Source organism: Schistocerca piceifrons, chromosome 7 (assembly GCF_021461385.2).
Source record: "Schistocerca piceifrons isolate TAMUIC-IGC-003096 chromosome 7, iqSchPice1.1, whole genome shotgun sequence".
NCBI lineage: Eukaryota > Metazoa > Arthropoda > Insecta > Orthoptera > Acrididae > Schistocerca > Schistocerca piceifrons.
In genome coordinates this window covers 89,210,656-89,226,457 of record NC_060144.1, presented here as the reverse complement: position 1 = coordinate 89,226,457, position 15,802 = coordinate 89,210,656, and the positions used below count along the sequence as shown (strand labels likewise).

The following is a 15,802-nucleotide window of genomic DNA, read 5'->3' as shown; positions in this document are numbered from 1 at the left end:
GTGCTTTGTTGACAACTTGGGTCGGCTTAGTGTTGTCTCCACTCCACTTCAACCCCGCGACCAGCTCTTATCAAATGAAACTGAGATTCATTTGACCAGGCCATGGTTTTCAAGCTGTCTAGGCCCCAAATGATATAGTCATGAGCCCAGGAAAATCTCTGTAGGTGATGTCATGCTCTCAGCAAAGTCACTTGCGTCAGTTGCCTGCTGCCATAGCCCATTAATGCCGAATTTTGCCACATTTTCCTAATGGATACATTAGTCATACATCCCACACTGATTTCTATGCTCATTTCATGCAGTGTTGCTTATGTCAGCACTGAAAACTCAATGCAAATGCCACTGTGCTCAGTCGTTAAATGGAGGCAGTTTGCCACTGCATTGTCTGTGGTGAGAGGTAATGCCTGAAATTTGGTATTCTTGGTGTACTGTAGACACTATGGATCTCAGAATATTGAATTCCCTAACAATGTTTGGAATGGAATGTCCCATACGTCTAGCTCCAACTACCATTCTGCATTCAAAGTTTGCTAATTCCTGATGTGAGACCACAATCACACTGGAAACCTTTCCTCATGAATTATCCAAGTACAAATAACAGCTATGCCAATGCGCTGCCTTTTTATACCTTGTGTATGCGATACTATCGCCATCTGTATGTGCATATTGCTATCGCATGACTTTCGTCACCTCAGTGTAGAATATAAAAATTAATTCCATTTAGCTGCTACAAGGTTTATTGATTCTGTATTATAGGCTTATTTCAGCATTAGTGCCATTTTCTAGCACAACCTGCAATTAATATGAACTGTATAGATCTTGCCCACTTGGTGGTAACTGATGTTTGACAGATTCACTTATGTCTAGGTTTTCTTGATGTCCATACATATCGCATATTTTTGTGGTCGTCTTTTGCTGTCTTTAACTATTGTGAAACATTATGCGTTTAAAGTAATTTTGAGAGTTGGTTTGACGTTTGACAGCTGTATGACACACTTCAAAGATGTTATATGTATACATTTATTTATATTTATCATAGATGAAGTTTGGGTTGTCAACTATAGGTTACACAAAACTGCAGACAACCTAAACGTCATCTATGATACATATAAATAAATGTAAACATACAGCATCTTTGAAGTATGTGAAACAGCTGTCAAACTTCAAACCAACTGTCACAATTACATGAAATAAATAACGTTTCACAATAAACAAAGACAGCAAAAAATGACCATACAAAGATGTGCCATATATACATTAAGAAAACCTAGTATAGCGTAACTTTATTTACCTATACAAATGTGCCATCGCTAGCTGCACTCCATTAGATATGGAAGCAAAGCTGGTGGTGAAGATATGATTCAGAACAGATATGCAATTTAAAAACTTTATTTGCATTTGGTTGTTGAATAACCTGTGGTTTATGACTAGATCAACTCTCATTCACTGTAACTACAGTACAGATAAAACGTCTAGCCACATTCAAAACACTGTAGATATCCCAAAACTTGACTGAGCGCAGTAACCTAAACCTGAAGTAACACTACAGTTCACATGTTGCAGACGAATATTTAAAACAGACCCACAATTATACTCTTGAAATGATGTCTTTCACATCTAACAGGTAGTCTGGTATGAAAACGATGTTCAAAGCAAGCAACTACTGGGAGTAGCACAGTTCATATTCCAATTCTATTGTCACAGCTTGCAGAATACATTACAGAAGATTAACAGTTCATGAAATTAATTATCAGTTCACAGGTAATCATTAAAAACAGTCACTGAATGTATTCTCAGTTACAGAATTTAGAAAAAGGCGATACATTTTGCGATTCGTAACTAATACTAAATCATCTGCAGTACATTTCCAGTCATTTTGGGCACAAATGGCCCCCTCCCCCCCACGAACCATATACCTTGCCGTTGGTGGGGAGGCTTGCGTGCCTCAGCAACACAGATAACCGTACCGTAGGTGCAACCACAATGGAGGGGTATCTGTTGAGAGGCCAGACAAACATATGGTTCCTGAAGAGGGGCAGCAGCCTTTTCAGTAGTTGCAGGGGCAACAGTCTGGATGACTGACTGATCTGGCCTTGCAACACTAACCAAAACGGCCTTGCTGTGCTGGTACTGTGAATGGCTGAAAGCAAGGGGAAACTATGGCCGTAATTTTTCCCGAAGGCATGCAGCTTTACTGTATGGATAAATGATGATGGCGTCCTCTTGGGTAAAATATTCTGGAGGTAAAATAGACCCCCATTCGGATCTCCAGGCGGAGACTACTCAAGACGACGTTGTTATCAGGAGAAAAAAAACTGGCGTTCTACGGATCAGAGCGTGGAATGTCAGATCCCTTAATCGGGCAGGCAGGTTAGAAAATTTAAAAAGGGAAATGGATAGATTAAAGTTAGATATAGCGGTAATTAGTGAAGTTCGGTGGCAGGAGGAACAAGACTTCTGGTCAGGTGAATACAGGGTTATAAAAACAAAATCCAATAGCGGTAATGCAGGAGTAGGTTTAATAATGAATAAAAAAATAGGAGTTCGGGTAAGCTACTACAAACAACATAATGAATGCATTATTGTGGCCAAGATAGACATGAAGCCCACGCCTACGACAGTAGTGCAAGTCTATATGCCAACTAGCTCTGCAGATGACGAAGAAATTGAAGAAATGTACAATGAGATAAAAGAAATTAGGGAGACGAAAATTTAATAGTCATGGGTGACTGGAATTCGATAGTAGGAAGAGGAAGAGAAGGAAACGTAGTAGGTGAATATGGATTGGGGATAAGAAATGAAAGAGGAAGCCGCCTGGTAGAATTTTGCACAGAGTGCAACTTAATCATAGCTAACACGTGGTTCAAGAATCATAAAAGAAGGTTCTATACATGGAAGAAGCCTGGAGATACTGACAGGTTTTAGATAGATTATATAATGATAAGACAGAGATTCAGGAACCAGGTTCTAAATTGTAAAACATTTCCAGGGGCAGATGTGGACTCTGACCACAATCTATTGGTTATGAACTGTAGATTAAAACTGAAGAACCTGCAAAAAGGTGGGAATTTAAGGAGATGGGACCTGGATAATCTGACAAAACCAGAGGTTGCACAGAGTTTCAGGGAGAGCATAAAGGAACAATTGACAAGAATGGTGGAAAGAAATACAGTAGAAGAAGAATGGGTAGCTTTGAGGGATGAAGTGGTGAAGGCAGCAGACGATAAAGTAGGTAAAAAGACGAGGGCTAGTAGAAATCCTTGGGTGACAGAAGAAATATTGAATTTAATTGATGAAAGAAGAAAATATAAAAATGCACTAAATGAAGCAGGCAAAAAGTGCAAAATGGCTAAGCAGGGATGGCTAGAGGACAAATGTAAGGATGTAGAGGCTTATCTCATGAGGGGTAAGATAGATACTGCCTACAGAAAATTAAAGAGACCTTTGGAGAAAAAAGAACCACTTGTACAAATATCAAGAGCTCAGATGGAAACCCAGTTCTAAGTAAAGAAGGGAAAGCAGAAAGGTGGAAGGAGAATATAGAGGGACTATACAAGTGCGATGTACTTGAGGGCAATGTTATAGAAAGGGAAGAGGATGTAGATGAAGATAAAATGGGAGATATGATACTGCGTGAAGAGTTTGATAGAGGACTGAATGACCTAAGTAGAAACAAGGCCCCGGGAGTAGACAACATCCCATTAGAACTACCGACAGCCTTGGGAGAGCCAGTCCTGACAAAAGTCTACCATCTGGTGAGTAAAATGTATGAGACAGGCGAAATACCCTCAGACTTCAAGAAGAATATAATAATTCCAAACCCAAAGAAAGCAGGCGTCGACAGATGTGAAAATTACCGAACTATCAGTTTAATAAGTCATGGCTGCAAAATACTAATGCAAATTCTTTACAGACGAATGGAAGAACTGGTAGAAGCCGACCTCGGGGAAGATCAGTTTGGATTCTGTAGAAATATTGGGAACACATGAGGCAATACTGACCATACGACTTATCTTAGAAGCAAGATTAAGAAAAGGCAAACCTATGTTTCTAGCATTTGTAGACTTAGAGAAAGCTTTTGACAATGTTGACTGGAATACTCTCTTTCAAATTCTGAAGGTGGCAGGGGTAAAATACAGGAGCGAAAAGCTATTTACAATTTGTACAGAAACCAGATGGCAGTTATAAGAGTCGAGGGGTTTGAAAGGGAAGCAGTGGTTGGGAAAGGAGTGAGACAGGGTTGTAGCCTCTCCCCGATGTTATCTATATATTGAGCAAGCAGTAAAGGAAACAAAATAAAAATTCGGAGTAGGTATTAAAATCCATGGAGAAGAAATAAAAACTTTGAGGTTTGCCGATGACATTGTAATTCGGTCAGAGACAGCGAAGGATTTGGAAGAGCAGTTGAACGGAGGACAGTGTCTTGAAGGGAGGATACAAGATGAACAACAACAAAAGCAAAACGAGGATAATTGAATGTAGTCGAATTGAGTCAGGTGATGCTGAGGGAATTAGATTACGAAATGAGACACTTAAAGTTGTAAACGAGTTTTGCTATTTAGGGAGTTAAATAACTGATGGTCGAAGTAGAGAGGATATAAAATGTAGACTGGCAATGGCAAGGAAAGCATTTCTGAAGAAGAAAAATTTGTTAACATAGAGTATAGATTTAAGTGTCAGGAAGTTGTTTCTGAAAGTATTTGTATGGAGTGTAGCCATGTATGGAAGTGAAACATGGACGATAAATAGTTTGGACAAGAAGAGAATAGAAGCTTTCGAAATGTGGTGCTACAGAAGAATGCTGAAGATTAGATGGGTAGATCATATAACTAATGTAGAGGTATTGATTAGAATTGGGGAGGAGTCTGTGGCACAACTTGACTAGAAGAAGGGATCGGTTGGTAGGACGTGTTCTGAGGCATCGAGGGATCACCAATTTAGTGTTGGAGGGCAGCATGGAGGGTAAAAATCGTAGAGGGAGACCAAGAGATGAATACAATAAGCAGATTCAGAAGGATGTAGGCTGCAGTAGGTACTGGGAGATGATGAAGCTTGCACAGGATAGAGTAGCATGGAGAGCTGCATCAAACCAGTCTCAGGACTGAAGACCACAACTACAACAACAACATGGTTTTACCATAACCTTCTGCAGCTTGACTAATAATGGTTTCCACCCTGCCTCTTTTGTAAGTTTGCAATATTTGCATGTAAAGTTAGCTATTGCTGTTTACTATGTTTATACCAATTAGAATTAAAGATTTAATATTAACAGTAAAATCAGGCTTTTTGCAGATGAAGTTACCTATAATGAAGTACTATCTGAGAGAAGCTGCATAAATATTCAGTCAGATCTTGATAAGATTTCAACATGTTGCAAAGATTGGCAACTCACTCTAAATGTTCAGAAATGTAAAACTGTGCACTTCAAAAAATGAAAAAATGTACTATCCTATGACAACTATAATATCAATGAGTCACTGTTGGAATCGGCCAACTCATACAAATACCTAGGTGTAACAATTTGTAGAGATATGAAATTGAATGATCACATAGGTTTGGACGTGGGTGAAGCAGGTGGTAGACTCCAGTTTGTTGGTAGAATACTGGGGAAGTGTAATCAGTCTACTAAAGAGATTGCTTACAAATCACTCGAGTGACCCACTCCTGGAATATTGCTCAAATGTGTGGGGCCCATACCAGTTAGGACTAACAGGGGATATTGAACGTATACAGAGAAAGGCAGCACAAACGGTCACAGGTTTGTTTAATTCAGGGGAGATTGTCAGAGATACTGAAGGTATTGAAATGGCAGATCTTGAAGACATACATAAACTATGCCAAGAAAGTCTATTAACAATTCTTCAAGAACATGCTTTAAATGATTACGTTAGGGATATACAACAACTCCTACACATTGCTCACACAGGGATCATGAGGATAAGACTAGAATAATTACTGCACGTGCGCGGCGTACACACACACACACACACACACACACACACACACACACACACACACACACACAGAGGCATTCAAACAATCATTCTTCCCCCACTTCATACATGAATGGAGCAGGTAACTGGTACAATGGAACATACCCTCTGCCATGCACCTCATACTGGTTTGTACAGTATAGATGTAGATATAGATGTAAAAGTGGTAATTTATGTTTCTGAGTAAATTAATAGTACAGTAAGATTCCTCTCATCAAGGACTTTTAGATAGAACAATAATCTCTATTAAATTATGTTGTTTGGTTCGCGTAAATGTTGAATTCTATTCCACTAATAATGTGTTAACTAAGGACATTAATTACTGTGAAACCAAATGAGCACAAATCTTGCTAATATTAGCTGTATAACTGCTACGGTTTATCTACTTCATCAGAAAGTTAGTAATCAAATATATCTTTACAAATGAATGTTATCATAGATAAATTAGAGACTTAAATGTCTCAGGGAAAATTTAAAAAATGGCTCAAATGGATCTGAGCTCCATGGGACTTAACATATGAGGTCTTCAGTCCCCTAGAACTTAAGAACTACTTAAACCTAACTAACCTAAGGACATCACAAACATCCATGCCGGAGGCAGGATTCGAACCTGCGATCATAGCGGTCACACGGTTCCAGACTGAAGTGCCTAGAACTGCTCGGCCACAGCGGCCGGCAGGGAAAATTTAATTTAAGATCTATACGATCACATGTAGTACAGCACTTCCCCATTACGTCCAATGCTGGGGTGCTATTCCAGTGTCGGAGAGCCCTGGTAATAGTGGCAATATAAGGGGAGATGTGAATTGGAGTTTGTGTTGCGGAGGGTATTTGACTTGGGTAGTTCGTGCAGCTATGTTGACCATAATGCTATGGTGGTGTAATGGCCACCGTATCTGCCTAGTAAGCAAGAAGATCCGGGTTCGAGTCTCAGCTGCAGCACAAATTTTAATTCACTTCTTCAGCTTTCAACATTATCAATGGTAACGACGGTTTAGATTAGTGTTTACAAATGAACAACGGTAACAAAGTTTTAAATTAGTGTTATTTTGTAATTAGCACAGTTTCCTGGTAAAAAGCCACGTTAATGGGTTATAAGTAAACAAAATAATGTAACAAATAATAAAGTTAGGTATTGTGCACACTCTATATACAAGATCATACTGAATATATTGGGGGAGGGGAAGAAGAACACAACAGATGGAAAGGATCCACCTGCTTTGTTGTACAAGACATTAAGTAAAACTGTCAAACATCTTCTAACCTACCATGAAGTAGGAAGTATCAGTATCGCTCATATTAATGGTAAGTTGTACTACACAAGGCCACTAATGCCAAAATAGGCCTGCAGCACAGAATCAATAAACCCTTCAGCAGCTAACTGTCATCAGTTTTAATATAAAATTCATACTCTGACATATATTATGCTGCAAGCCCTACAGTGTGTAAGTTACTAACAAAACATAACATTCAAATACACAATTAAAGTAAAATTTAACAATGGGAACTCCATGTTGGAATATCATCAGATTGCTACTTACTGTAAGGTTGATATGTTACGTTGCAGAGAGGCACAACGGAAAGACACTTACACTTTAGCTTTTGACCAAAGCCTTAATCAGAAAAGGAAATGCACACGCGCATTGATGAAAAGCAGCATAAGGGCCAGGTTAGTAACTTCGAAGTGACGGTCAGACACACCAACATAAATTTACAACTTGTTAGAGTACGATGTCTAGCTACAGTAATAAGTTTGAGCAATTTTTTACTACAATGACAGACTTCAATTTAAAAACTTATCTTCACATTAGTAGTGCTCAAGAAGTGGCACCAGACATCGATGCTTTAGTGAAAATCAAAATAAGCAGTATTAACTGACACGCAGTATTTCAATTTTTAATGTGTGATTAAAATAGTCACAAAATACAAGTAATGGCCATCTAAACTTTGGCTAAAAACAAAACTGACTTAAGTCTGCATTGATTGTAAGAAATGCCAGGCTTCATACTTAGCTGCACCACATTCCTCACGTCATCAATTGAAAGAAATGTACATTTCATTTCATCGTCATTTATAATCAATGCAATAGTCTTAAAGCCCGCATGAAGTGATACATCTATGAAGAATTAACACTGAATAGACTCACTGACAACAGCTGCCTACGTCCTTCTGATTCTTCCCACGCTTCCAGCCCCCCTCCCTCCCCACCGTTAGTTGCTGTGAGCTGGTAGGTCCCTCACTGCTGTGGTGTGAGTGTGAGTGAGCTCATACTCACAGATTGGTGAACACGCCAGTTCTGAGATAAGTTGTAGGGTCAGGATGGCCTAGTGCACTCCTCTCATCTCTAGAACCCAAGATAACTTCTACAAGTTTTTCCATTCTTCTGTACTTAATTCTTCTTAGAATTCCACAGCTATCACATATTAAACTGATGATTTAATAATATTAACATTATTGGCATCTCTCTTTTTGATACAGAAATAATTACATTTTTGACACATGTAAATTATTCTTGCAGTATCTTACCTCCCATCTGATATTCATTTACTTCCTTTTTTTCCCTATGATATTGTCTTCCCATTTGTTTTGCTCATACAGACCCTCTACATTTTCTTTCCATCTTTCAGCATTCCCATTGAAGTGTATCAGGTTGGCTTGGGCTGAACACTCATTTTACATATAATGAATGTTGTTTACTGAATATTTGGTTGCCTTTACATATTATTAATCAGGGTCCCACCAGTCTGTAACCTGAATCCGTATGCCTTGGCTCAGACTTTGCCTCCTTACAAACTGCAGATAAAGGTGTTGACAATTACCTTCTCATTATCATTCACTCTTCCACATAATCAAGAAGTGAGATCAATTCACCTTCTTATATTAGCTTCTAAATTATAACACAATACACGTAAATGAGGACAGCTACGAACTTCTATACTGCCTCCCTGAACTACGTACATACTGTATTGTATTGTATGTTAACCGGGGGCCTAGGAACAATGGAGAGGCTCCATTCCTGCCGCAGCCGCAGTGGTCCACAACCCCATGACGACTACTGCAGTCCACTTCACCCCTCTGCCGCCCCACACCGAACCACTCTTTCAGGGTTATTGTGCGGTTTGGCCCCTGGTGCCTGCTTCTTTCATTTCTCTTCCCCGTGCATGACGTCCTACTATTTTTCCTTTTTGTTCTTTCCCTACTGTTGAATTCTAGCCACAATGAAAACTAAATTTTCATCTCTCTTTACTACTTTAAGAGTTCCTTTTATCTTGTCAACATTCTTTCAATATCCTCATCATCTGCACAGTTAGTAGGCATATAAACTTGTAATACTGGGGGGGGGGGGGGGGGAGGGGGGGGGCGGGGGGTTGGCTTCCTCTACCTTCAATACTAAGATGTGTGCACTACACTATTCATAGAAGTTCTCTCACAGGCCCATTCACTTTTTCATTATTAGATCTACTCCTGTATTATGCCTATTTGATTTTGTTTTGGTAACCCTGTATTGACCTGACCCTACACCGTATCTCACCATTCATTCCTGTTCTTCCAGCCACCAGAGTTCACTAATCCCCACTGTAATTTCAAACGATCTTCATTAATTCCCACTATATGTAACTTCAACTACGTTGCTCCTTTTTCTCAATTCTCCTGTGCACCTACCTATCTAGAATGTGGAATGCTATCTTACAGAATAATATGTTTTTTCCTGATTCCTTATTTTTGAGACAAATCACATTCATACGAATTTTGTTTGAAATTTCTCCATGTGTTCCAGAGTAGTGATCAGAAGTGAGCTCTATTAACTCACTTTAAACTTGCCAACAGGTCCTATGACATCTCTGAAGTCATCATGCCATTAGGTTCGGTGACTCAGCTCTCACGTCTGAAGTGTCAAGTCTCTGTTCCTGCCTATTGACTGGAAACTCATCTGCATCCATTTTTGGAAACACGAAGGCTATACTAGTGTAGAATGGAGAGCAAGTACACAAATTTGCAAATATAACCCAGGATTCGCATCACTGCTGCTACATATGCAATCACAGGGCATTTGATTATTATATACCAATACAATCACTGAAAGGTTACAGTGAATATTGTTATTCAGTATCATTAAAGGCCATCTGACCCCAACAACTGATCATAGTAATTCATGATTAACCTTACACTCTTGCACACTTCAGTAAGAGACAACAACTTGACTAGTATATAGAAACTGCAGTGTTACTGTTCTTAGACTTGTCATACTTGCAGAACTATGGCAGAAAGGAAGTTGTTACAGCACTGAGGTAACAGCTATGCTTTGATTTTTAATGTATGTAACCCACACCATTAGCTTTGTATTCACTCCATTTATGATCTCCAATTCCAGAGTATTGCTTACATGTTACCACTTTCCTCACCCCGACCTACAAATAGGTTACCACCTTACACACACATTAATTGTCTCCTGACACTAAGTCACATATGTACAATGCTTGTTTGGAATGAACAGTAGTTATATGTCTGGTCAATAAAAAGAAAGAGGTAATCATTTTCCTACTATGTTAGTAATTCCTTTCCTGGGTCAGAGAAGAAACAAAGGAATGTTTCAAGCTTTCGATTCCATAGTTGAGAAGTATATAATTTCACCACTTACTATGTTGTTTCTCTGTCACACAAAATTTTAGCAAAAAGGTGGGAAAATTAACAGATACAAATGTTCACACCGGATACAATGTCTGCATCTGGAGACTGTAAAATACCCTGCATTAATTGAGAATAAAAAGGACAGTATGGATATGAATGTTTTCCCAATATCATTGAAGAAAGTTTACAGACTTCGTTTTAATATGCAAACAGTTTTAGCGGAGTAGAGAACAGCATCTTCCTCATTGACTGTTGCTGTTGATGACTTCTCAGTAAATGAATGGATTGTGTGGGTGGATGGGGGCAGGGGTGAATTGCCAAAGTAGCTGTTTACGTTCCCTCTACAATCAGTACTGGATGAACTAAAAATATGTATCAACTGAAATGAACTTAGTAACATGAGAGACACACTGTCATGTGTGGAATTAGTTCAGTTATCACCAAGATGTAAGTCACGAAACCCAACAGAGACAATGGAATATCATAGACTGCCATATCACTGTATCAAAATTCAGATTACATCAGCCCCCTTTCATGTCCAGCTCATGATACATAAAAGTATGAAACTGAATCCATCATACTGAATCAATCTCCACATCAAAATGTTTCTAGCTTTTGTGGCCTCAAACCTAGGGATATTTTTATTCCATTATGAGTTTCTTCTTACATATGAGAATGGTCATTGTTAGTGGGATCATTACACAGGCTTTAAGCTCAGTAGATCTGTATCAAACAGCAAGATGTATGAACAGTTTACTGTTTTCAGAGCTGAAAGCACTGAAGTTACCTCTGTGTCCTGATTGAGATTCCAAAGATCCAGCCGACCAGTACCATCAGCAGTAGCGAACAATGCTGGATGGATAGGTGACCATGCAACATCGTACACATAATCACCATTGTCTTCAAAAGAGTACAATGGTCTCCTGTCCTTTCCTTCTTTGCCTTCTGTTGCCTGCTGGCTCCATAACTTGACAGTCCAGTCAAAAGATGAGGTCAGGAAGAGATGTGAGAAGTCTATGCCTCCTTGCACTGAATGAGTAGAGATTCCCGTAACAGGCCCTTGATGACCCTCATAGGACTCTGTAACTCCAGCCTTACTGCCATGCGACATGCTGAAAAGAATTTTGTTTTTTAAATTCATTGCTCCTTAGTTACAGTCTCATGTCATACTACATTACAGTCAAATGATAGCAAGCAAGTCATGCTCATGCTCATGTAGAGGAGAACCATTAACAAGCAATACTAAAAGAGAAATTCACAAATGATGTGAGGGTGAAGCTTGCTATTATCTCTGCAACTACTGTGTATAACACTGATCAATTGGGTTTCGTGAAAGAAGGAGGGGATGGTTTAAAAGGAGGGGGGACGGGTGGAGGGGGGGAGGGGACGGACCAAACTGCGAGGTCATTGGTCCCTTGTTCCTTGTAAAATAATTACACAAGGAAAAGAAAGGAGATGTACAGCACAATAACAGGAGAAAGAAGGAACCTGAAGAATGATATAAGGACAATCAACACTACCATGGACAAAACAGGAAAAGAAAACCACAGAGAGAAGCAAGAAACACGTAGATGGGGGTAAAAACAAGAGAGCAAAAACATCCACCTTAAAAGTATTACAGTGGAGAACACAAAGGGACAAAGGACATGTACTAAAACTTATATAGAATAATAAAAACCCACCGTCACATATAAAACATAAAAATAAATTAGCCAATGAGGCGTTGTCAGCTAAAATTAAATCGCAAACAAGTCTGGTAACTGAAGAGTCCATCACAGGGCAGCCAAAGAAAAACAGCTCACCAAGATGTGGGCCACTGTCAACCGGGTGCCACACCAACACTGAGGTGGGCTATCACGGTGCAGGGGTAGCCATGTGTCACCCAAGCACGGCCAATGCAGAGCCGGTAGACCGCCGCACAGTCCTGCGAGAGGCCAGCATGGAGGACTGCCACACAATTGTAGTCTCCTTAATGACACACAGTTAGTTGTGCATGCTGAGGTTATACAATTTTGTCTCCCAAAGCCGCAAAACCTTGTGGCGTAGTACTGAATGCAGGTCAGTTGCAGAGAAGCCAATCTCCATAAGTAGTTTCCACGTAGCCTGTTAGGCCAGCTTGTCGGCATGTTTGTGGCCTGGGATTCCAACATGACCTGGGGTCAAGACAAACACAACTGAACGACTGGACCATTCCAGGGCATAGATGGACTCCATGTAAGACGAGGGTAGCACTGGTCGATAGCTTGTAGGCTGCTCAAGGAGTCAGTACACAGAAGAAACTACTCCCCAGGGCATGAATGGAAGTGCTCAAGAGCATGAGATTTAGCCACCAGCCCAGAAGTGGAAACACTGCAGTCATCAGGCAAAGAATGCTGTTTAGTATGTCCTCCACAGACATCCGCAAAGCTGACATGAGTATCAGCCATTGATCCATCACTGTAAACCACTTCGTGGCCTCAGTACATGTCAAGAATTGAGAGGAAGTGGCAGCGGAGAGCCGCGGGGCTATGTGAAAGCTCCAGGCAAAACTGTGGCCTAGGTGTACACCACTGAAGTGTACGTGAATGGATCTCAAGTATAGGTGGTAAAGGCAAGGACTCCAGTTCAGAAAGAAGGGATCGGACACAAACTGCAACTGGAAGGCCTGACCTGGGCCGCCATTGTGGGAGATGAACCGCCGTGGGTGGGAAAAGGAGACAGTGATTCGGATGTGCAGGAGAACTCCAAACGTGTGCAACATAACTGGCCAGGCAGTTGTGCATGGCTAACCTGCTATGGAGGGACTCCAGCCTCCACAAGGACGCTGGTCACCACACACTTCCTAAAAGTTCCTGTCGCAAGGCGAATGCCACAGAGGGTGCACTGGGTCAAGTAAACGCAATGCTGAGGGTGCTGCCGAACCATAAACCAGATTCCCATAGTCAAGGTGGGTTGAACAAGGGTTCTGTAGACCTGCAGCAGCATAGAGTGATCTGTATCCCAGCTGGTGTTATTCAGGGAGCGGAGGGCACTTCCGCTTAAGCTCACGAAGGTGAGGAAACCAAGTCAATCGGTTATCGAAAACCAGTCATAAGAATCGATATGTCTCCACTACAGTGAGTGGATCATCATTAAGGTGAAGTTCTGGCTCCGAATGAACGGTATGACACCAACAGAAGTGCATAACACACAACTTTGCAGCTGCAAAATGGAAACTGTGGGCTAGAGCCCATGACTGCACCTTGTGGATGGGTCCCTGCAGGAGCCACTCAGCAACACCAGTACTGGTGGAGCATTATGAAATGCAGAAGTTGTCTACATACAGAGAAGGTGAGACGGACGACCCTACAGCTGCTGCTAGACCATTAATGGCCACTAAAAATAGACACACACTCAACACAGAGCCGTGCTGGACTCCCACTTTCCTAGAAGGGGGGGGAGGGGGGGGGGCGGGGGGGGGGGGGGCGGGGGGGGGGGGGGGGGGGGGAACTATGGGAAGCACCGACTTGGACATGGAAAGTATGATGCAACAGGGAATTTTAATAAAAATTGGGAGTGGGCCTCAGAGACCGCACTCGTATAATGTGGCAAAGATATGATGTTGCCCAGGTGGGTGTTATATGCTTTTCATAAATCAGGGAAGACGGCAACCATGTGTTAGCGTCTGGAAAAGGATTTTTCATATGGCAGACTCGAGGGACACAAGATCATCAGTGGTAGAGCAACCCTGGTGGAAGCTGCCCTAACATGGAGCCAGTAGCCACATGACTCCAGGGAACCCAACCCAACGCCAACACACCATACATTCCAACAGCTTACAAAGGACATTGGTGAGGCTGATGGGCCGACAGTTATCCACATCAAGTGGGTTTTTACTGGGTTTGAGCACCAGAATGAGGGTGTTCTCCCGCCATTGCGGTGGAGACGCCACGCCATCTCACCATATCACGTTGAGAGATGACGAGAAGATGTCGCTTGTAGACAGACGAGAGACGTTTAATCTGACTGTGGGATTCAATCTGGCCCAGGAGTAGTGTCCGGGGCAATGTGCAAGGGCACTGAGGAGCTTTTACTTGGCAAATGGGGCATTATAGGATTCACTGTGGCGTGTAGTGAACGAGAGTATTTTCCCTTCCAGCTGGTGTTTGAGAATGCAAAAGGCTGGGGGGTCATTCTCTGACACAGAGGCTTGAGCATAGTCATAGTTCTCAGCAAAGTGCTCGGCAATCACGTTTGCATCGTTACGTAACACGCCATTTATGTTAACACTGGGGAACACTAGTTGGGATCTGGGACCTGAAAACATGTTTGATCTTTACCCAGACTTGGGAAGGTGATGTGTGGCACCCAATGGTTGAGACATATCTCTCCAACTCTCCTGCTTCCGTTGTTTGATAAGCTGATGAACGCGGGCACAGAGCCGATTAAATGCTACGAGGTGCCGCTTCTGCCACTGTAGAGCTCACCGACGCTCCTTAACTGCTTCAGCAACTTCTGGCAACCGAGAGCGACTGCCTTTCTTTGGGGCACCCTAAAGAGAGAGGGATTATGTTTTCTGCCACAGAAACGATTGTTGTAGTCACTTGCTCAACCATCACATTGATGTTATCATATGGGAGAGATTCAACAGCGGCAGCAGTGGTGAAAATTTCCCAGTCCACCTTGTTTAAAGCCCATTTGGGCAGGTGTCTGTGGCCCCAATGCCAGGGCAGCGACAGGAAGATGGGAAGTGGTCACTACCGCACAGGTCATCATGTGCTCTCCAGTGGATGTATGGGAGTTCCTGGGCTGCAAATTGGTAAATCAATGGCCGAGTATCTATCATGAGCCATGCTGAAAAGTGTGGTGGCTTCAGTATTTAAGAGGCAGAGGTTGAACTGAGACAGTACAGTTTCGACATCTCTGCCTCAGCGAATAAGCACTGTACCACCCTACAAGGGGTTATGGGTGTTAAAAATCTCCCAAAAGTAGGAAAGGTTTAGGGAGTTGATCAATCAGTGCAGTCAATACATTCAGGGATACTGCACCATCTGGAGGAAGATATACATTGCAGACAGTTATTTCCTGTGTCGTCCTTATTCTGACAACCACAGCTTCAAGAGGGGTTTGAAGGGGCACAGTTTCACTACAGACTGAGTTTAGGACACACAAGCAAACTCCACCTTACACTTGATTATAGTCACTACAGTTTCTGTGGTATC

General features: G+C 41.6%; 1 protein-coding gene across 1 annotated transcript in view; it reads right to left on the bottom strand.

Annotated features, from left to right (window-relative positions):
- The window catches only part of LOC124805283 (cytoplasmic dynein 1 intermediate chain-like), a 180,216-nt gene that overhangs the window by 17,043 nt on the left and 147,371 nt on the right, over positions 1 to 15,802 (bottom strand). Inside the window, 1 exon segment of the mRNA XM_047265795.1 lies at positions 11,410 to 11,734. Within this exon segment, the coding sequence (XP_047121751.1) occupies positions 11,410 to 11,734 (325 nt within the window).